Raw genomic sequence first — 24,969 nt, 5'->3', positions numbered from 1 at the left:
TACATACCACCAAGTGCTCCAGTCAATTCAGCTGATCAAATTATATCCATCCTATTACACCAATATATCCATCTGATCAATTTACATCCCTTCATGTGATTCAGTAAGTCTCTCTGCTCAGCATATCATGTCCTACAATCAGATTATATCCGTCATGACAATCAACTCATTAAATCAATGTATGTATGTATGTTTATATATATATATATATATATATATATATATATATATATATATATATATATATATATATTAAAACCTGTTATGAGAGACTGCCCCTTCTGTCAACCAAAAGCGGTGTTTCAAGACAGGTGGTCTCTCATAAGACTTGTGTGAAAATGGACTGGTTTTCAGGGTCAGTAGTTAGCATTGTTGAAAAATAAATAATACCCATACTCACTGTACATGTATCATATCCTTTATTCATAAATCTTGTTAAATATTGCATGCATTCCTCTCAAAATATCTTGATATAATAAAGATATACATCTATCAAACAACATATATTTCAACATAACATTAATATGTACAAAAAATGAACAGTTAGATATATATATCTTATTCTATACACTTATTCACTTGTTTTTTAAGAAATCCATTATACTTCTTTGTTGACATGTTTTACTCAGCTATTTGGTCTGAACAGGTATCTCCATTTCTGAGCAAAGAAGCAAAATTTTGGGACCACCATGTTGTAAATCATATTCTTTAATATCTTTTAAATGACAATGAGTCATCTGTTGGTGAAATTCTGCCTCAGGTTATTTCACATTCTACAGTCATAGAAGATTCAAAAGAGATTAAAGAATATGCTTTACAACATGGTGATCCCAAAACCACTAAAATACTCGCTCGTTCAGATCTCCGTAAACTGTCTGTCATGCCGTGGCATATTTCCTCTGTGCTTGTGCACCTTTCTGCCATTCGTTTCTACTGGACTCCTTGTCTTTCATTACATTTTGAACTTGTGTTTTATCGACGCTTAAGCTGACTGCTGTTTTGCGAGCGGTCTCCCCTTTTTCATTTCTTTCAATGACATTAATCCTTTCTTCCAGTGTTAAAATTTTTCTTTTTTTCAACGGAGGTTCTGCCATTGTTATTAGTGTTGATGTTATAAAGACTATCAGTTTTGATCAGGTTTTGGGGAAATGTGGAATAAATATATATTATGTACCAATGAATGAAACAGAAAGACATAATTAACTCATCAAGAAACAATACATTTATTCTGAGACAAAGTTTAAATCAACAGCGTTATAGTTCCATACACAAAGGTTGCAACCATCTGCACCCAGGTAAACAGATGTGGCTTGGTGAAACACTAACAAAAGAAATAAAAATAATTTTAAAAAACTCCGGAAATGATTCTCACTTACTAGTGTTAAAGACAATGAGCTCATTCACCCTCCAGGCATTATTGGTTAACCGGAAAGACAAACGATGTACTCAAACCTACACTGAAGCCCTTTCAAATGATTTCTCACTGGGACATCAGGACTACCGGCGTTTTGCGAGTTTTCATAAAGATAAAGAAAAAATACAAACCTCTAAATTGACTGCATGTATCCATCATTACTCCCTTTGATGTTACTCTTACTGGCTATTCTCATGACTTCGGCACTACAATGGCGGTTAGTGACATGTACTTTAGTCTGGTTTACTGCAGTTTACAAATGAAAACGTACGCTGGAGTTGTAAATTTCACAAAACTGGTACTGTAGCAAGACAAATTCTTTTTAAATACTTTATTAGAGCAATCTTTACTATTTATGCAGTCTTTGTTACAAAGGATTAAATGATGGTTAGAGGTGTTTATCTCGATATATGGTTGTTCAACTATTGTGTTATTTAATGTGCACTTTATTTGCATACTACATTTATCCCGAACTCTAGTGTTTACAAAGGATTAAGTTAAGGTCAGTGGTGTCAATCTGTTTTGTTTTCTTGGTGATGCGGTCATTCATAGCAGTGTCAAAATGCATATTTTGCCAAGAAATCACAGTCACTGGTCGTTTTCAGCAGGTGGTCGTTCATAACAGAGCGTTTATTTAGTAAAATCGATCCGTGCATTACGATTGTGGTCGGAAATGACAGGTGGTCGCTCATGACAGGTTTTACTGTATATATATATATATATATATATATATATATATATATATATATATATATATATATTTCACCTGAATCATCCATAATGATGATGCGAAATCTCTTGAAGGAATAAATCATGGATATTTTTCTGATCTTCTGTTACATTAACTATATTTTCTATGTATTATCCAGAACATTGACAGATTCACTTTTACACACACACACACACACACACACACACACATATATATATATATATGAAAAATATATAGCAATATATAATAATAATGAGGACTTTGTATAGCACCTAATCTTTAGAAGCTCTAAGCGCTTTACAACATTTGACAACACCTATAACATAAAAAATATATAATGATATGATTGCAAAGACAAACACCATGAAATTAGAAAACAAAAAAACATGCTGAAAGTATTTAAGGTAGGAAGCATTATTAGGTCCTTAAGTTTGTTTTTGCAGTCGAAATAAGTGAGTTTCAAGAGCACTCTCGAATGGGATCACTGTGTCTTTGTGTCTAAGTTCAGTGGGCAATTCATTCCACATTGCTGGGCCTTGGTATGCAAAAGAATGTTGTCCATATGATTTCGTTTTCATAGTGGGAATGAGTATACGATTGTCAGAAGAGGAGTGTAAGTATCTTGCTGGTGTGTACACATGGGTGAGGTCGGATAGTTATGTTGGACTGGAGTCCATCAGTGAAATGTAGCTCGGAGAACAAATTTTGTGTTTGATTCTGGATCGAATGGATAGCCAGTGTAAGGTACAGAGCAGCGGGGAGTTGTTCTCTGATCGTGGTACTCTAAGTATAATCCGAGGAGCTGTGTTTTGAATTTTTTTAAGTTTCTGGAGTAGATCTTGAGATGAACCAGACATAATTGAGTTACAATAGTCCAGTCTTGAAAGTACTAATAAACACACAAGTGTTTTAGTGGCATCAAATGAAAGATATTTGTGAATGTACTCCAGTTAATATGAACACTATATATCTCATCCCAAGTTCTCCAGTAAATAAACCTGATCTTGAACTCAGTTAGTTGCACCGTTTTTCTAATTAAAGCAACATGTTCTTCCATGTAAATACATTAATGTATGACATTTCACATATTCACTGCCATTAGTTCCAAATTAATACAAATTTATTTTGTATTTATAGCTTTTGAAAGAAAGAAATGAGATGATTCAAAATAATGTGCTTTCTACCTCTAAACTTCATATTTTACGATTAAGAAATAAATGACTTGTGAAAAGTTGGATGCTTTAAACTAGAAATGCAGATGCTATTACAATTTGTAACAAATGTTGCCCAGAGCATCGTGTATATCAGTCACAGTCCAATAATTTATCATCATCAGTATTTACATAATTATGATTATCTTTCACAAATTAGTTGGGCATATAATGTGTGTTAGCTGATAAGGGGCGTGAAAGTAGCGATAATTGAGCAAAATCTTCATTAGGCCATTTATTTACTTTGCTTCTGTCAGCTGTATCTAGAACAAAACAAATTTCTTCTTCTTGGTATTTTATGTTATATTTTGCTGTTGATGCCTGCCTGATGTTTGACACTGTAGCCTGTAGTTTACACAAGCTCTTCTTAATGAAATAATTATGTCTGACGCTGTAGATTGTATGATACTGTTGTTGTTGGATGTCTGATGTCTGACACTCTTGCCTGTAGCGTACATATGCTGTTATTTATGTTATTTATGTATTTCTGATATCTGGCATTGTAGCCTGTAGCATACATGTGATGTTATTGATGGAGGTATTGATTATAGCCTGTAGCATACACATTCTTTTGTTGATGGATGTTTGATGTCTGACACTGTAACATGTAGCATACACGTGCTGTTATTGATGGATGTATGGCATTGTAGCCTGTAGCATACACATGCTTTTGTTGATGGATGTATGATGCCTGACACTGTAACATATAGCATACACGTGCTGTTATTGATGGATGTATGGCATTGTAGCCTGCAGCATACACATGCTTTTGTTGATGGGTGTTTTGATGTCTGAAACTGTACCTTGTAGCATACACATGCGGTTTCCGATGGATGTCTGATGCTATATTATGTAACACACACATGCTGCTGTTGATGTCGGACAATGTAGTCTGTAGGACCAATGCAGAATACATGACATATAACTGAGGTGATCAACCCAAACTATAAGCTTGTTTGGATATTGGCAAAGTCATATGTGTTGGATCTGGTATATGCATCCATTTGTTGATGAATGTTGGTTTACTAATCTCTGTAGCTTGTGACAATGTCCAGCTGTTGAAGGATACAGAATGGGCAACTGAGCTGATTAAGCCTGGTTGTAAATTCCATGAATAATGTCGGCATCATCAGTGTACCCTGTGGTATACACATGCAGTGGCTGATGGATGCAGGAAGTACAACACCTCATTTATGTGATCATGCCATGTAATAAGTTCACTTGGATACTGGCAAGGTCATTAATGTAACCTCCTGCATACACATTCATTGCTGATGAGTGCAGAACTCATTACTGATGTGATTCAGCCAAACTGTAAGCTAAGTAACAAATAGGCAAAGTTCAGTGAAGATACCGACATATATCTGAGTATTGGTAAGGTCAAATTAAAATACCCATATCTAATTGAATATTGGCAAGATCACATTAGAATGCATATATCAATGTAAATATTGACAAGGTCAATTATCATCCTATATCTTGTTAAGTGGTGGTTACATAATGTAATAACATTGTCACAAAATGACATTTGTAAAGCAGTTGAATATTTTATTCATAAATTATGCATACTAAACAAGTGCGTTGTCAACTTGCAATTGCAGGTGATTTCTCGCAGCACCATGGAAGAGTTAAACAAGGGAGGTGCTGTCCAAATAAAAGAAAGCGAAGAATTGGATCTGTTTCTTAAATATTTGCATGAAACAGGAACAATCATCTACTTCAAGTAAGATTATAAGTCAGGTATCGGTATAATAATGGTATTAATGCTGCAAATACATGTTTGCAGTAAATTTTCTTATTAGTAGTTTAAGCCATCGTTTCCAAACAGGATGCAAAATCACTGATACAGGTATTTTCTTCGCACTTTATTAAAATTGTGGAGCACATTTATGAAACCTAAACACTTGCCAAAGCTGTAAACAAGAACAAAATATTTTTACAAGTATTTATTCTAGTTCCCTTCATCAGTGCACAGTATTACTAAAGCATTGGACTCAGAATTCTGGATGCATGGGTTGAAAACCTAACCAGGTCAGCTTAATTAATCTGCCTCAGTGTAGCCATGGGAAGAACATTTAGCTTTAATTTCTTCAACATGATGTAGCCAATAAAAACTGCCATTAAAATGAAGAAAAACTTTGGCATATGAGTAGATAGTAATCTTTTTTTATCCATACTGAAAGAAAGAGGATTGGAATCAGTGAGATAAGCTAGCTCTTCCAAAATATTTAGACTTCAAAATATCAGAAGAAACAATAAGCAAGTCTTACTAAAATTTAGTAGTTTGCAATGAAAACTTGACTAAAAAACGAGATGATTTGCTTTAGGTTGAAAATTAGGGCATCAGAAACTACTGGTGTCCTAGATACAGTAAAATCAGTTACCAAGCTCCAACACTCCATCAGTAGCTAATATGTGAAGGGTACATAAGCATATGCTGCAGCATAGGTAGGCACAGGTTAGCGGGTTTCAGAGTGTGGTTAACAGTTGGGGTGAAGATGGGTGGCATGCTTACAACATATTGTATACATGAGCATTCAGATCTCCTTGTCCTTCACAAACATTAATTTGATGGACTTTAATATGTATGGTTATGATGCTTGAATAAGTTAATGTCAATACCTTTGATCAATAATTGAGACTTTGAACACAGATCAAGCTACTATGCAGTACTCACAACTTTATATATAAATAGAATTAGAGTTGATCCCCTTTAAGCAAATACATTCAAATGAAAGCTTTATAATTATCATAGACTGCCAAAGCTCAACCCATCAATACTGGTTAAAGCTTTATAATTATCATAGACTGCCAAAGCTCAACCCATCAACACCAGTTACGTTCTCAAGATCAGAACTTTAAATTTCACTTAATCAACCTGAAATTTCAAACAAAAGCAGCATCATTATGAAGGTTGCAGACTTTAGATACCATTCTAATGAGGGTCACTCACATTGCATCCCATTCAAATCAGGTTTGTACAAAGAGGGTTGTATACTTTATATCCCAATCTAATGAGGGCTGCACACATTGTATCCCAATCTAATGAGGGTTCCACATTTTATGTCCCATCCTAATGAAGTTTACACATTTTATGTCCCATTCTAATGAGGGCTGCACACTTTATATCCCATTCTAATGAGGGCTGCACACTTTATATTATACCTGTATGATGTAACTGGCAGGTGGAGGTGTTTTCAGAGTATAAGTCTTCAAACTGTTGAAGTCATTTTAGTCAAACTTTACACACATATCATCAAATATGGTAATTGCTACTATAAACACCAACAAAAAAATTAAATGATTTTTTCTGAATCTGCTGATCAGAACCAACCTTGAATGAAAACACTTTAGGAATGAAAAAGCAACCAAAAATACCAAAAACAAATGACATCTTCTCCCAAAATAATGAATACAGTGCTCCAACCGTTGAGTGAAAACATGATCAGGTCTGTTATGAATTGCAGAATTTTTGCTAAACTATCCCTCTTGCAGAAAAAAGAAAAATATAGTGTTCTCATATACGAGTCATAAATTGCAATAAAATCGATATAAATTAGCAAAATAAAACTTCTTAGGAAATTGAACAATCTCTAGAAATCAAGCTGAAAAATAATGCATCACATAACAAGTGTATGAAAATGTAACAACAAATTAAGTTAAACCTAACCATACTTGTTCATTCTGTATCAATCTTTAATTCTTATTAGAATAAATAGAAGCTATACATATTCAAATAAGTGCAATATTAACAATGTTTAAAGGATTTTCTTAAATTTGTGCCCTGGCTATATTGTTTCACTCATACCTAAGATGGTTATTAATCACACATGATCCAGGAACATCGGCTACCTGATTAAGGCTGATGAAAGTTTGGGACTTACAATAACAATGTTACAAGCAGAAGTCCCTTGTCTTAGCCACTGATCTACTGCTGCTCCCTTTGAAGGGATCGCAGTGGTTTCCACAGTTACTCAATTATAAGTGTCTGAATTGGGCCCAAGGGTGGGGAACTGGATGGATCCATGCATTCATGGTAACTGCAAAGATTAGCTCTGCTTGTAATATAATGTAGTTGTTTAGTTTTAAAAGTTTGATTAAGACAAGTCTACAACTCAGGAGCTATCACCATGGACCGGAATACAAAATATGATGTGGGTACATATTTGTTATGGGTGTGGCTAATAACATTGTCGAAGTGTATGAGTTGAGAACTTCTCTCCAGGGACAGGAATAGATCAAAATATAACGTAGATGTATACACTTTAAGGGCGTGACTATGAATAGTGCTGAAGTGTTTAAATCATCACCAGGGGCAGGAAGAGATCTGGAATATAATGTAGGTGTATATTCTTTAAAGTTAATAAATCAAGTCACCTGGTTGCATACACTGTCTCTTTTATGCAGCGAAAGTAATCACACACACACACACACACAGAGAGAGAGAGAGAGAGAGAGACATTAATGATGACGGCAATAATAGACAATGTAGCAGCATTGTGTTCCAATCTTTCCATTCTTCCTGCACAGTTTCATTACATTTGTGAATTTGCATTCACAGCTGGACATACGTCACACAAAATAAGTGTCACTGTGAATGCAGAAGATATTGTTTCTGCACAGAAACTTTAGTTCTCCATATTAGTTACCAGACTTTCAGACTGACTTTGACTTGGCATAAGGAAGAAACCTATAATAATTGACGTTGATTGCAAATGGAAGTAACCTCCCAGTTTGTGGTTCAGAAGGTCAGATATCAAATGTCTGCACAAAAGATGCAGTTAGTTATGAACATATAGAAGAATGTTAAATTCTAGGAATGCAAATGTTATCTGCACATGACAGAAAATATGTTTTTGAATGGCATTTAGTTGAATAAATGATGATACAGAGTAATAAGAGTGGCCATGAATTGAAATTATTTTTACTCAGATAATAATGTTGTTAACGCATGTAAAGTTTTGAATAATTTATTCTGATTTATGTATCAGAAAGAGAACTTAAATAAATTTATTTCATTGATCCACAGTGAACATAATGTATGTAGGTAGGTAGGTAGGTGGGCAGGTAGGAAGGAAGGTTGGTCGGTAGGTAGGTAGGTAGGTATAAGTATTAATTGTTATTATCTTTTTGGAAAATTGAAGTCAGAAACAGAAGGGCAAAACAAAGATCAGCTCATTTGACTTAGTGACTTAAGCATGAAAGTTAGGTTATATCACATGAAAGAGTCATTCCTTAATTCCATATCATATGACATGGTAATAATTTGTTGTATACAATAGAAAAGATATCATATGACATGCTGCTAATTTGTTGTATACAATAGAAAAGAGTCATTCCTTAATTCCAAATCATATGACATGCTGCTAATTTGTTGTATACAATAAGAAAGAGTCATTCCTTAATTTTAAATCATATGACATGCTGCTAATTTGTTGTATACAATAGAAAAGGGTCATTCCTTAATTCCAAATCCTGTGAAATACTGCTGTTTTTAACTAACAGAATAGTCATTACTTAATTCCTAATCAAGTGAATAATAACTTGTACATAGAGAAGAATCATTACTTAATTCCACATCATATGAAATACTTTTTTTCAGCATTGAAGTATTGAGAGACAACATTGTGTTGGATCCAAAGTGGTTGATTGATGCCCTGAAACTCCTCATCAATGCTCATCCTAACCTGCCAGAAAGCCATGCTGAAAATAGCCCTCTGTCAAACAGCCCAGCTGACATTGCCATCACACAGAAATGGTCTGACTTCAAGGACAAAGGAGTTCTTACCCCAGAGCTTGTCGGTTTGTCCATTTGTTACTGTTTGTGGCCTCTTTTAAAAGTATGTGTCTCATTGTTATCTCTTCACCAATGAAACTGAGAGGGATATGTCATTATTTTTCACTTATTTGTTCATCCTCAGTGTTACAAATTATATTTCACATAGATTCATTTAACTTGTATGTGCAAGTCAGCCATACTAAAAGGTATACAAAATGAACGATATGATAGATAGTTTGGTTCTAGCTGTATCACTTGATGTCTCCCTGGCCTCATTTCAGAATACTTAAATTAAAATAGATTTAAAGACCACATCACAAAAAGGTAATTTTCAACAGATGACTAGGGTAAGGAGCTTGTCACATAAGAAATATATCACTGAATAAATAGATTAAAAAAGACCACATCACAAATAGGTAATTTTCAACAGATGACTAGGGTAAGGAGCTTGTCACGTAAGAAATATATCACTGAATAAAATAGATTTAAAGACCACATCACAAATAGGTAATTTTCAACAGGTGACTAGGATAAGGAGCATGTCAAGTAAGAAATATATCACTGAAGGTTTAATGAGGAAATGGTTATTAGAGCATACCCAATCTGCCAACAAATTTTAAAGAGTGAGTTGGCAACATAAACGTTTTCCTTCATGATACAGCCCTAGAAGTGCAGACAGTAGTCTCTGAGGTATTTCAAATCCTGTGCATATTATTGATAAAGCTAAATATCTTAAATGTGCATGAGCCTATATCATATTTATTCATTTCATCGAGGTTGAGGTCTGATACAAATATTAGTAAATAAATATTCTGTTTTACTAGCATATATATTACATACCAGTGAATGTGTTAAGAAATTTTAAACATCTTTGACATGTATGCAATATAAGTGTCATTACTTACTGAATGAAATTAAGGAATACAGTATATGGAGTTCACTTAACCATCTCTGGAAATTAGATTAAATATTTCATAAATGTTATTGCATTAACATGTTGACTGACTGCATCACCTTGCATAACAACATTCGGAGATCATTTCTGCAAAGAAGAAGTGGAATTCATCTCTGAACCCATGGTTGCATTTAGCAGCATTAACAAAGATGCACTTGTCTGTATTACACTTCTTGGGCAAAGACAAGAATGATAATTTCAGACATTATCCAATTGTGTAATTAGTATAGTTTTACATGAATCTAATGCCACACCAGAAGAATGCACATTTGTCAGAAATGTAAATATTTCCCAAATATATATTATCTATGATCGTACCAGTAATAATGAGCAATTGGTTGGAAGAGTGTGTGTGTGCGTGTGTGTGTGTGTGTTGCACCTGATCAGGTTTGGCTTGTCAAACATTAATACTATTCGATCACATTATTATTATAAAAATTATAATGGACTCTCAATATTACCAATGTGGGAAAATAACTGAAGCTGACCAACAAATCCACGCTGAAATCTCAAAGAGAACCACACTACTCAGGAAATACAAATGCATGTTTGTGGTCCCAGAAGCTATTTGCAGAGTTGCAGCAGCCACTGTTGTTTTGATTATAGTATAAATCATCACTGTGTCAACTAATAAGAGTAAGCCAATTAGAATTGTTGCTGGAACAACATCAGTAATAGCCATTGTGACTGACAGCAGTGGTAAAGGCATCTCATTATGGATGCTTTCATAAAAACCTGTCTATTTAGGTCTTACAACAGAACAAAGAAGTTTCATTACAATTAGTAAACTGTGGTTGATGTTTGTTGGCAATAAAATAATTAACATGATGGAGATTAAGGCTGTTGACAGAAATGGAAAACACAATCAGCTCTGAGCACAGATACAGAAGTGGGCATAGTAAATTTACAGCCAGTAATAATCAGGTAAATGTTTGCCGATGTTTGTGCATTTGAGGATACATTTGTGACTATTCACATTCCAGTCTGAAAGGTGTGTATTCAGGTTATAATAGCGGCTTAGTTGACTACTGTTGTAGGTCAGAGTTTTTACTCTTTTTTTTTTGAAGATGTATTGCTGTATTATTTCCCAATGAGTTTCCATTGTTGGAGGGCTCAAGTGACTGAATAAACGTCCATGATGCACCTGTGGAAAATTCATATAATTTTCTCAAACTTGGATTTTTACTTGCCACATTTTCAAATAATAATGTCTTATCACGAAATTAAGGTTTGTCTTAGCCCAGAGTAAATTATAAAATCAAAATCTTAACACAGATCTAGTGTGGGCCACATTAACTGGAAATATCTCTGTGTGGTAGACAAACAGAATCATTTTCATGTGGCCAGACAAAAGTGACCAGACAAAAGAACACCTTGGTGACAATAAATCTATCGAAATTAGTGGTGACTGAACTGGAACAACCAGTAAAATATTTCCATTCTTCACAGTGATTTAGGCATTGTTAGCAGCTGGGGCTCCTACTTTTGCATAAATAGTTATGTTAGGAGTTGTCATTATAACATTCGGGATAGCCCTCAGAAAAGCGATTGGCAACATTTTGAGAGGAGCTTTTCTATTACCTGGAACGACTAACCTCAGACAGATGTCTTGTTTATGCTGTATTATTTTCAATAGACCACAACATTAATCAGTCTCGATTTACTCATCAAACATCAGTTGAACATGTCCAAAGTGTCTTTATGCTGGTTGAATTCGTAGCCAAAGGTCCTCAAGGAATGATACTTCCGCAAGTTGGTAACTGGCATTATTTATCTGGAATCAACAGGACCCTGAATTCATTTGGTTGCATACATGATAATGCCTCAACATCTTTTGTATTTTGACTCTTACAGGCTTGCACCACTATTTTAAGTTGTTGATTACTTAACCCTAGGCAATGGGTTGCATTGACTGTTTCATACAAATCCAATGATACAAGCTCAGTTGGACAGGTCATTATGTGATGATCTTTATGAAGCATTGCATGCACTTGAGCATTCACCAGCTGCTCTTGCCCTTGTTGATTTTTGGCATTGTTACTTAGAACGTACACTTAATATCATACAAAATGCCTGTTACAATAGGTATGGTTATTATACAGCCTGACATGGTGTTGATATAAGATCTGAAGATATTGGACTGAGTTTACCATCCGCACTGTTGCTGATGTCGACAGAGGAGAGCTGCAAATGTTTTAGGTACACCAACTGGAATCGTTGTTGGAACTATATCAGTAGTAACCAACAGGTGTGATTGGCAGAGCTGTAAAATGATATTTTCATGGCTTGTTTGCAGATATGTGGTTTTTTTTCAGAACTTCTCGCAGCAGCACAAAGACGTTTGAGTACAGTTGTACTCGGTGTTTATTGGGGATAAAATATTTAACATGGTTTAGTTTGAGAATGTGTTGGCAGATATCGAAAACCACCAGCAATTCCAAACACAAAAAATGCAGGATAGTGGATTTGCAGGCAGTAAAAATGCATAAATGTTTATCAGTGCAAAAGTGGATAGATTTGTAATCATATTTGTCAGATCACAGTCTTAAAGACATGTATACCAGTAGTGTTTTAACAGAGGTTTTTGTCATTACTGATCTTGGTCAAAATCTTCCATCCTATCTGGCTCTCCTTTTGCATGGGTGCCTCTTGTTAACAATATCACGTAAGCATGTGCTCATGATATGAGGAAAATGTCATGGGGAATGGGTTCAGTAGTAGGCCATAACTTTGATCAGTAAAAAAAAAAAAACATGGAATTATATGTCTCTGTTTTAAATCAATGTATTCTTAAAAATATCTCACAACCTATTTGTTATTATTATTTCTCAGATGGATCTGCAATTAGTTTTGTTTGTTTTAACACAGATGCCATCTGGACAAAGGAGAAACATCCAGAACTACATGCCAACAAATGTCACATCTTGCTGATAATGGAACAATTTAACATTATTGCCAAGCCGAGGTCGTTTAGTGAGATTGGGGAGAAGGTCAGTTGATACGAATGTTCCAGTTTTCTTCTTTTGTTTTATTTGCAAAATATCCATGTTGTTAGAACCTTAAATTTTAAATTGGAAAATACATTAAAAAAAACCCATTGTTTGTACATGAATGAACATCCTAAATAGTAGCTTTAAAATATTAATTAGCTGAAAAGTGGTTAGCATGTAAAGAAATGCTAAATGCATAAATTACTTGAAAATATATTATTTCAGTATATCCAGAGCCAGGGTGCTTGTAACTACTGAACCTCTGCTGCTCTGTATTTTCACTTCCAAAACCAATAAAAGATGCATTTACTGTAATCTCTTTACAAAGCTCACTATTTCCAAAATTCTGCTTCTAGTGTGGTAGAGGCCTATATACAATCTGAAATTCATCTGTCTGATCTTCCTGTCATTGTTCAATGTCGATTTGTGTGCACAGATGTAAATCAATTCTTTAAACCCCAGCTCTAACCATGCTTATTCTCGATCTAGGATTTATACAGAATTCCGCTTTATAGTATGGCCACGGGCAAACATTGTGGATGTGTCGTGATACCTCATACCAGCTTATTCTTTCCGTATCCCCAATATAGTCGTGATGGCACTGACTTTCACCCTCTTCTTTTTCACTTAATATAATAGATAGTCCACAAATATCTCTCTTATCAGACTTATCCTGACCACTCCATTGGCCTAGTGGTTAGAGCGTCCGTTTCGGAATTGGCAGGTTGTGGGTTCGAACCCCGGCCGAGTCATACCAAAGACTTACAAAAATGGTACTAACAGCTGCCTCGCTAGATGCTCAGCATTAAGAGGTTAGTGTTAGGACTGCTACAGGTTAATGCCAACTATGGCATTTGTTAATATAAACACCTTGTAAAACATCTTCATGAAAGCATTAGAAAAGAATCCCAAACAACTAGAAAAAGTAATTAGGCAGGAAAAGATTTAACATTTTTACCTTAATCCTGATTTTGTATTAAATGTGGATGCAGTAATAAAAATATTGAAATAGATTCTCTTAAGAAGCCTAAGTAGCTTGCAGAATTTGGTGTCATTCCGTCATTAAGGTTTTCATGTTTATACAAAGATGCCTCTACCATCAGATATAGCCACTGTGCAAATGCAGATATCGTCACTAAATGTATCTCCTTAAAACTGAATGCAAACTCCCTAAAACTGCACAATACAATAAAACCAAAATTCATAGAAAATATCCTTCATTATCAGGCCCCATATAAAAGTCGCATTTTGTAGCTAAGCAATTTCCAGATTTGCAGGGCATCTTGTTTATATTAGATTTATCATACATATTAGTAACTAAAATATTTGTAATGACATCTGCTTGAATTGTGGTTTATCCTGTTTTGATCCTGTGTATAAACAAATCTGCCAACTCTTACGATTTTGCCATAAGTCTTACAAAAATTGCCTTTAAAATACAGACTTACAGCATACTAGCAAAAGCTACTGAAAAAATTATCATTGCTGATAAGTCCAGTTAAGTGGTTCATCCATGTTTTATTTGGATCCGGATCTCATCTTAGAATTAGTAAAATTAGTCAGGGAACCAGACTATCTTTACAAAAACACCCTAGATGCTTTAAACTGCACCTATTTGTTCATGTGAAGTGTCTGCATGATCAAACTGTTGATTATAGAATTTTTTTAAATGGCGTCCAGAAAATGATGCATGTTTAAGATGAAAATAAGCTTCTAGAAAAGTGTTGCTAATCAGTTCAGAAGAATAAAAAGGAGTACTCAGATTTATGTGAATAAAAGCTGGAAAGGAAACAGTTATGAAAATTGGACATCACGTGTCAATTGGAGTATGTCTCGTGGCAGGAGATATGATTGCTGTCATCATGTGAAATGGAAAACAATTTCCAAGAATTATGTCAAGTTGAAAGATAGCAACAAGCTATTGAGCTGCATAGGGTTTGGAACTAGAGTTTGTGCAACTATACTAGTGGTAAATAAAGTCCACGCTTACTTTACAAAGTTTTCAGTTGAACATAATGTTTATCGTCAGTGCGTCAAACTTTTAATCACATTTTCCAGCTTTTACAAAAGCAGTTATTGATATTTTGTTACACTTTACTGAAAACTGGTTAATCTTGCGGAAAAAAATCAACTGCCTTACTGAGACGGACATGTCAGGGTTGGCAGGTCTGTATACATTTTATAAGTTAATGTATGGATTGAATGTTACCTTGTAATTGTTTTGTGTCTCTTTCATGGGCACATTTGTGGGGATTCATTTTAAGTTTTATGACATAGCATTCAAAAAATAAAATGAATTTGCAAAATACATACATTTAAATTTGAGATCCTTCCTTTTTTCTGTATTAAATCACTCCGGTATTGAATGCTTACATTTTCTTTCTTCGTTATTTTAGTTTATATAAGCAAAACTAAGCAAGCATACAGTATATGGTCTTTTGTGTGATATCCGTCTTGCAGTGTCTATTAATCAGTACTTGCTTGTGAACACAATAGAGGATTCATTTCTAGTCAGATTTGATATGTAAGCCTAACGATGAAGACCTTCTGTGTTAGTTATTGGCACATCTTCGTCTATTAATGAGGTGACAGTGCTTCTGATTGGTTGAATTTGTGAACACTTCAGCAGTCATATATCTGATTAGAATATGACCAGATGGCTGATAAATAAATGCTGTCATTATTGTGTCATTGGCAAGTGAATCTGAGGATATCTATGCATGCTGCATGATATTGGAAAGCACAGTGTTTGAACCAGGATATCTGTACATAGCATGATGCTGGAAGACACATAGAGTGAACTAGGATATCTGTGTATACTGCATGATGTGCTGGAAAATAACAGACCGAACCAGGATATGTGTGTACTTCATGATGCTGGAAAGCAGAGAGAGTGAAATAGGATATCTATTTGTACACTGTATGATGCTGGAAAGCACAAATAGTGAACTAGGATATCTGTGTATACTAGTTGATGGTGGAAAGCACATAGAGTTGACTGATATCTGAGTTTAATGCATGATGCTGGAAAGAATAGAGAGTGAACTAGGATATCTCTGTATATTGCTTGATGCTGGAAAGCACCAAGCGTGAACTAGGATATCTGTGTATATTGCATGATGATGGAAAGCACCAAGAGTGAACTAGGATATCTGTGTATATTGCATGATGCTGGAAAGCACAGTGGATATCTGTGTATATTGCATGATGATGGAAAGCACCAAGAGTGAACTAGGATATCTGTGTATATTGCATGATGATGGAAAGCACCAAGAGTGAACTAGGATATCTCTGTATATTGCATGATGCTGGAAAGCACAGTGAATATATGTGTATATTGAATGATGATGGAATGCACCAAGAGTGAACTAGGATATCTGTGTATATTGCATGATGATGAAAGTACCAAGAGTGAACTAGGATATCTGTGTATATTGCATGATGATGGAAAGCACCAAGAGGGAACTAAGATATTTATGAATGCTTCATAATGCTGGAAAGCTCAAACAGCTAGCAATATAAAAACACTGGGAACAAGGGGGTGTAACATGATGAAATAGTTGCATACAACATTATTTAAATAGCAGAAAAAGGAAAAAGTGCTTGGCCTTGTAATGTTATGTTAGTGCTTGGCTTTGAAATGTAATGATAGTGCATGACCTTGAAATGTTTCAGGCTGCAGATTTCTGCTATTCAGACACTTCACAATGTCAAATAGCTATCAGCATTCAGTGGTAGCTTATTGGCATGATTGCATCAGAACATAAAAATAGAACTTTTAATGTTGAATAATATTGTTTTAATGAACAAATGTGCAAAATAATTTATTGCTGGATACAAGAAAAGTCTTAGCTTTAAGATGTGACCACAGCGTATAGATTTGTATGCTCACTCAAGTCCATTTTGCCATCCACTCTCCATCAACGTTTGTCTCATAAGGTCCATCAAAGTTAGAGGTTGGTGGTGGGGCATGCTAACTCATGCCCCCATTTTGCTATCCATTCACACACATATTGCTTTATTATAGTTTTGACACTTAAGATTCATCAAAGTTGGAAGTTGTATTTCAGTTGGGGGATGGTGACATGCTAACTCATTTTCCTATGTTGCCACACACACACACACACACACACACACACACATTGCTTTATTCCAGTTTTGACACTTTTCAGATTCATGAACATTGGGACTTTTATTTTAATTTTTTTGGGGAGGGTGTTAAATTTTAAAACAAATATCAATAACACATTATGAAATTTTCTTTTTTTTTATACAACTTTCACCGTAACTGATAAATGTGATGAGAAGTCATTATTGTTTTGACAAAATATTAATTGCACCTTTTGACGGACATGGATTGTATTTTAGAGAAAATAAATGGACTTGTGACTGTGTTTTCATTAAACTATTTGTCAGAGAATGACAAATGTCCCTGATTTTACAGTTTGCGTACTCACCACCTATAAATGTCCTGTTGATCACTTGTATGTGAAATGTACATGAAGCATAGAATAATATTGTTTTCACTTGTACTGTGTTTATATCGAGTGACATTTAACATATGTCTTTATGCAAAGTAAAAGTAACTTATAAGGGACTTAAAAGTCCTATATAGCATATATCATTTTTATAAGTCAGAATAAGTCATTTCTGTAAGAGATAAGATATCATGATTTGACAAAAGGCTGAGAGGCTTACGTTGTTTAGCTACATGCTCATAAAGAGGTGATGTCACTCTTACCAATATAGAACACTCAATGTCAAAACACACATCTAACAATAAAATCTCCATGAACACATGCCTGTGTTGACAGTATATCTAAATGACCCAAGGAAACACAAACACCAGATGTACAACCAGTAGTATTTATGTGTTAAAGCAAAATATAAAGCATTACTCATTTCTTTGCAATCAGGAATATAATGCATCTTAAGTTACCTAGCCCACTTGTGACATTAGATGTGTTGGGCTGATCAGTATATAATATTATAATATAGAGATTGTTTCAGAAGGAGGATTATTGAACAATAATGATTTTCGTTAGCAGAAGATCTCAGTAAAATTGGGACAATTATGGGGGAAGGGGCTATTAGAAATCTTGAAATGCAAATTATAAGTACTGTCAGAACTACTTGATGACATAACATGAGTGTGCAAATTACCAAAGAAACATTGTTACACACTACAAGGTAATACAAATGGTAATTGATAACTTCATAAGTTTGGTAATTTGATATACGAGTATTATGTTAAAATCTTTTATTCTCACATTCGTAACTTCAGCATGGAAGATTAATACTTTGGTAGAGATAGAGTTGTCCAGTACTTTTCTGATCGTATGTTTCTTACATCCCTGCAATGTGTTTAAAATTCTGCTACCATCACAATTATGAAAAGATAAATAGGTTTAGCAAACTCTATAAAAATATTTACTTATTATAATAAAACAAATTCAGTCATAACGTATAACACCAGTATTTGACATAATTGCATTACATGTGAATTATACATATATCAATAACTGCATATGTCAACTATACTCAAATCAATAATTGCATTACATTTAAACAATACACTTATCACTAAAATGTTATTTGGTGAGTATGCTGAATTTAATAAGGGTAATATAGTACCTGTAAATATTGCTTTGGGATTATAATCAATGACATCCAAGTTAGAAAATTCCATCCATTATTATCTTATCCTTCTGGCAGTATTAGGATAAGTAATAGTTATTCATGTTGGAACCATATTACCAATCTGGCAGTTTTATGGTATATAATAGTTATTCATATTGGAATAATGTTACCCTTCTGACAGTGTAAGGGTAGGTAATAGCTATTCGTATTGCAATAATGTTACCCTTCTGGTAATGCATTGGTAGGTAATAGTTATTCATATTGCAATCATGTTACCCTTCTGGCAGTGTAATGGTGTATAATAGCTACTCCTATAGGAATCATGTTACCCTGATGGCAGTGTAAGAGTAGATAATAACTATTCTTATAGGAATCATTTTACCCTTCTGGAAGTGTAAGGGTAGGTAATAGTTATTCAAATTACAATCATGTTACCATCTGGCAGTGTAAGGGTAGATAACACCTATTCATACAGGAATCAGGTGACCCTTCTGGCAGGGTAAGGGTAGGTAAAAGCCATTCATATTGCAATCATGTTATCCTTCTTTCAATGTTATGGTAGATAATAGCTGTTCTTATTGGAATTATGTTACCCTTCTGGCAGTGTAAAATATTTAATAGATATTCATATTGGAATCCTGCTACTATTCTGGCATTGTAAGGGTAGGTAATAGCTATTTATATTGCAATCATGTTACCCTTCTGATTATTTGTGGATGTTGCTGGAATTTTAGGGTAAGTTTTATCTTTCAGTTCACATCCTGAAATTTTCAAGGCCTCCCATCAACATATTTATATATTTTGACAATGTAACATGATGGTGGAATAAAGAATATTTGATATAAATCTATAAGATGCCCTCTAGAGATTTCACACCACTCATTTTAATATGTTTCTTGTCTCTGATGTCTTAAACCAGTCCACCCCCAAATAATTATGGTATATTTTGTACTGATTTCCATTTCACAAATTATTCTTCTGCAGGAATAATACCATGATGTAGAGAGGTCGGTAGGGGAAATTGGGTGCATAAAAAGTCGCCACAGTAAACACACACCACCTGCATTTTATGTACATATTGTACATGCATAAATAGATGACAAATATGTTGCCTTTAGTGTGATTAGGTTTACAAGTTTACCAAGAGTCAGCTCACATATATAGGGAGAATGAAAGCATCTTTCTTCTCTGGATTCCACTGGCATCTTTCTCTGATTTTCTCGAGTCTAATAAAAAAGGAAGACTACTCGATGTCAGGAGTGGTGGGATCCTTCTCCTAGCCCTTAGGAGCACAGTGAAAGAAAGCTCATTGTTCCCAGGAATTTATGAGATCTCTCTCTTTAGAGAAATAGTACAAGAACCCTTGGATCCCTGTTGGTTGGACTGATGCAGTCAGATCCTGCTGGAGTTTGTTTCAGGATCCCGTCTAAGGATGGAATAACACAAGTAAAAGTCCTTGTCAGTGGGAGTCGCATTAGTAGTACAGGGATAGTGTACGTGTTGATACCCCTCCTCAGACTCCACTCTACCAACTAATCATGTTCGAATTAAAAAATTGATTTCTTTGGGTAGGGATGTTGAATCGATTGACATCCCCATATTCTATGGTACTTTTGAATCACCATAAGATGGCAAAAAAATTGCATGGAATTACTAGCATACCGGTTTACCAATTTATTGAATAATGGTTCTTGAAATCAAGTAAAAGGCAAGCTAATCAATTGCTGAACCCAAAGAAACAATTGAATTGTATTGATTTCGGTTTACAATTAAATGGTGACAAGTACAGTTGAGTAAAATTTACATTCAGGTTGATTCTGTGACATTAACATAAGCCTTAATATGTGCAGTATTAAAGGACCAGTGTATAAGTTGTACAAGAAATGAAAATACAAGCCATGGATGCAAAGATTAAAACATATCACATGGTGTACAACCTGTGTACATCAAAAAAGAGACAAATTACCTACATAAAATTTGAGACTTATGCAATATATATATATATATATATATATATATATATATATATATATATATATATATATGTGTGTGTGTTATTTTAGGTGGAGAACTATTTCCTTACCCCTTGTATGCTTCGTCAGGAATCTCCCAGAGATGTTATCTCCCCTGGACAAGATCCACGCATGGTGAGCACACCGGTCTTGTGCTGTGTCTTTCGTGGGAAGTATCTACCACCTCCCATATTTCACAGGCTTATTGCTGCCTGTGTAGCTCGCTGGCCAGTTGCCAAGAAGAAGGAGACATCAGAAAGTCTAATTTTCTGTGGTTGCTGCGTTTTTGACATTGGCCTTTTTCACAGGTTGACCTTGCACTGTAGGAACCATACAGTTTTTGCAAGAGTAACAAGGATGGTGATCGATGAAGTCAAAACTCCTGATGCAAAGTTGTGTACCAGAGTTAGAAAGTTCATTTCTCTGAATCTCTCCAAGATTACGTCTTACCTTGCCCAGAACTTACAATTCGAGTTGCGTGTACAGTACCCACAATCTCAAGGTATCTCTGAAGACGGCATGATTTGTTTTTCCCCATTTGAGATGTGGTTTGCAGACGAGGTGAGTCGTTCTTCAATATTATTAAATGTAAGGAACATACTATTTTATTATTGCCTTCTCCTAATGTACTGCTCTAGTTTAGTTTTGTCTTGTTGTTCAGTGTACATGTGATTATGTCATAGGTGAAGTTTCATTACCTCACAAGATCACACTGTAGGAGAAAAAGTTCAGTTGGAAAATGTAGTAATTGAACTTAAACATTATGTGATGCAGGGATGGTCCTGGCTTTTAAAAAGCTGTCGCCAAAAAAATCGCCAACCTCAATATTTTGTCGCCAATTTTCAAAAAGTGTCGCCAAAACAAGTAGTGTACATTTTTCCAAGTGTTAATTTAGTCTATTAATGTAACAGGCAATGAAAATTACAAAAGATGGGTTAGTTAATACTTTAATTACAACAAGCATTAACAAAATGTTACAAACTGTTACATGAAGATCTGTCGCGATTTTAGAGTTGCCCACTTGTTGAATGCAGTTTCAAAGTCTAATTTTTCACACCTGTACATGCTGATTCTCATTAAATTCTCGAGAGATGAGATGCAGAGCTTATTTCTGATGTCAGTTTTTATGAGGTTCATCTTACTGAATCCACGTTCAGTCTACAGTGCTGACAGGTGACACCAGTAGTCTCTCAGCAGCCCCCCACCCCCCGCTAGCATCCCAAAGCTTGTAGTGAATTGCTTCCTAAATCCCAAGAATGATCACTGAATGCGGTATAAATTTTCTTGACAAGCAAAATAGGATCTCCATTCCCACGAATGAAACTTACACGAGTCAACACCTGGCAATATTGGACCGTATATATAAGCATAAATTCACACCCAATTTAGGGATTCTTTCACTCCTGTATTTTGAGAAATAAATAATTATTATTAATTATGCAAAACTGTTTGTGTTTTTTTTTTTTTGCTATTTCTTTTTGCGGAGTTTAAGTCTCTGCAGCTGTAACACGGAATTGATGGCAAAAGGAAAAGATCAATGAGTAAAATGCTGCACTGGCGACAGATATAATTGTGATTGAGATTTTTTCCATTTGCTTTGTATTTATACACAGTCGGTACTTCAAAGGTTATAAGTTTTCTATGAAGGTTTAGCAAAACAATCGTATTGGTATATGTATAAAAAGAAAAACACAGGAGGATTAGCCATACAATTTAATTGTATCTGTTCTATTCGCGTCTTCAGAAGTCGGTCAGTTGTAGGTATAGTGTGGTAGCATGATTGACTGTAACACAGCATACAGTACTCAGCCCGGATGTCAGCATAAGCAGATTATGATGTAACAATGCACTGTAAAGATGGGGTTGACAATACGAACAAAGGATCGTTTGTGTAACAGATTGATTCCAATGCATTGCTTAGTCAGGTTTGTGGCTTCCTTTCCTTCCTTTTAATTTATCCAGTCCAAATCCATGATTGTATGTACAAATTAAATAACCAAAAAATATGTCGCCAAAAAATCGCCAGATGGGATATTTTTGTCGCCAATAAGGAAAAAATATCGCAATTTGCGACATTGGCGAAGCCCAGGACGATCCCTGTGATGTAATATGATATCATGTGATATTTGTCTTATGACTTGAGCAGGTGTAATAACCATTGTTTAGGACATAACACAGAGCGTATGTGAAATATTTAATGTAATGAAATTCATTCCTGTTTTTGGACCTCAATGTGGGAATTCTACTTAATGCTTTAATGACCTTAAAAATCTTCTAACGTGAATTGACCTAAAATATGGTACGCAGTCTCTTAAATAGATAATGGACTATGTTGTCTACATTAAGACAAATCAGTTACAATGCTTTGAAGATAAATGTAAAGCGAATCAGTTATTCATAATAAAAACATAAAGTTGGTCATGAAAGTGACAATTTGGGGTATATTTTATTAACTTTGAATGTATATTTTAATAAAATATTGATATATATTTCCATTAGCCGACTGCATTCATTTAACATAAAAACGATAGTTAGAAAGTGTTTTTTGTGTAAATTATGTACTTTAAATGTAATGAGAGAAAAATTGTAAACCCCAGCTATATCCTAGAATATATCATTTGACCTTAACTGTAACTTGTTTAGCAAATTTACCTCAAAGGCTGAGTTAATGTTTATCTTCTTTAATTTAATAATATTGTCCATTTTCACTTTTTGACATTGATATTTCAGCAATCAGAAGGTTTTGAAATGTCCACATTTTGTGACTAATCCTGATTGTAAATTACTTGAAAGATTGCCATGAAAATTTTCATACACATTCATCCCATGGTCTAGGTGATCTTAAATGAAATTGGTGCTGCTTGAACATCAAGTGTGTTCATCATAGCAGCTGTCTTCAAAAATTATGTTGTTGCTACTTTTCCTACACCACAGATGGTCATATTAATTGGTCATATTAATATAGGTTGTCAATAAAAGACTTCTTATGATATCTAATTGGTTATCGATTAAAGCGCAATATGGTCACCACATTGGTGTGTACCTTTACATCAGCTATGAATGGATTTTCTTTTCAATTCCCAGTTTGTGGATAAACAACTTAAATGGTTTTTTATGTCAGGTTCAAGGTCAATTTGTCCCTCACTATATTGTCATATTCTGAATATGCTAACTCAAACCTGTAATTTGTAACATTGTATACTGGAGATAGATTTATTAAATGTCACTCTCCGCAATTACTAAACAGTGTATTTACTTCTTTTTATCAGTGTAGTAATGCAGTCATTAAAAAACATTAGCTTAACTTGGAAGCAAAATCCAAGTTAATGTAATTTATCTTTGGTGGAATATGCAGTAATATTGTGTTCTTCATCTGGTGTGCTTTAGCACATGATTGGCACTGCCGCTTGTCCTAAACTTGTAAAAGGATTGCCACTGAACTTAGAGACATATTGGTCAAAGGGTCTGTTTGGTTCTAAATGAAAATGGTAGCCCTTGGACAGCTATTTTGATTGTTATCACAACATCTAATTGAAGAGTCATATTAACATTTAATTTTACTAAAAGACTTTGTATGTCTGATTGTTTCTAAATGAAAATTGTACCCATTTGATATCTTATGTGTCTGCCACAGCATTTTGCCACTACTACAACTAAATAAATAGTCATATCGACACTGAAAGATCATTTTGTAATGTCTGGTAGGTTCTAAATATAAATGATGTAAATATGGCTGCTATGAAGACCATCTTAAAAATAATGTTCAGGTTTTTATTTAAAGATTTATTATGATGTCATGATGTCGATTAATGAAATTGTCACTGAGCAATGTGACATCCTCTATAGCAACCATGGTGATTTGTGCTTAATGCCATTTTTAAGTACATGATAGGCTATACATGGCAACTGATACATTTATGTCTTTGGGTAATTATGAACCATGGGAAATCTCGCTAAGAATCACAGGTTCACAGGAAGCTAAGGCTGCCATGGTGGCCATCTTGTCATGTGACATTTTGTTCCAAGACTTAGTTTATCCAGTTGGTCTTAAAATGAAAATGGTTCCCATCCAACATCCGATATATCCACATTGTTAGTCATCTTAACAATCTTTGTATCACAAATTCATCAGGATGGATGCTCATATCCACATGGAATTTTCACTAAAAGACTTCCAATTTTATCTAGTTGATATTAAATTAAAATGGCCTTGGTCTGATTGTGGTTGAGTATATTACCACTCACAAATCCATGTT

The 24,969-nt window shown here is 34.6% G+C and overlaps 1 protein-coding gene across 2 annotated transcripts in view; it reads left to right on the top strand.

The window, feature by feature from the left end:
* Positions 1-24,969, top strand: part of LOC149786903 (uncharacterized) — a 127,998-nt gene that overhangs the window by 93,529 nt on the left and 9,500 nt on the right. For both annotated transcript variants that reach the window (XM_089977428.1, XM_089977430.1), the window contains 4 exons: positions 4,939-5,060; positions 8,940-9,139; positions 12,940-13,061; positions 20,765-21,274. In XM_089977428.1, coding sequence (XP_089833554.1) covers positions 4,939-5,060; positions 8,940-9,139; positions 12,940-13,061; positions 20,765-21,274 — 954 coding nt within the window. The remainder of the gene's footprint in view (positions 1-4,938; positions 5,061-8,939; positions 9,140-12,939; positions 13,062-20,764; positions 21,275-24,969) is intronic.

Source organism: Sinohyriopsis cumingii, chromosome 12, assembly GCF_028554795.1.
Source record: "Sinohyriopsis cumingii isolate HCF-2022 chromosome 12, ASM2855479v2, whole genome shotgun sequence".
Classification (NCBI taxonomy): Eukaryota; Metazoa; Mollusca; class Bivalvia; order Unionida; family Unionidae; genus Sinohyriopsis; species Sinohyriopsis cumingii.
Note: the sequence above shows the minus strand (reverse complement) of the source record. Positions and strands in the feature narration are given on the sequence as shown.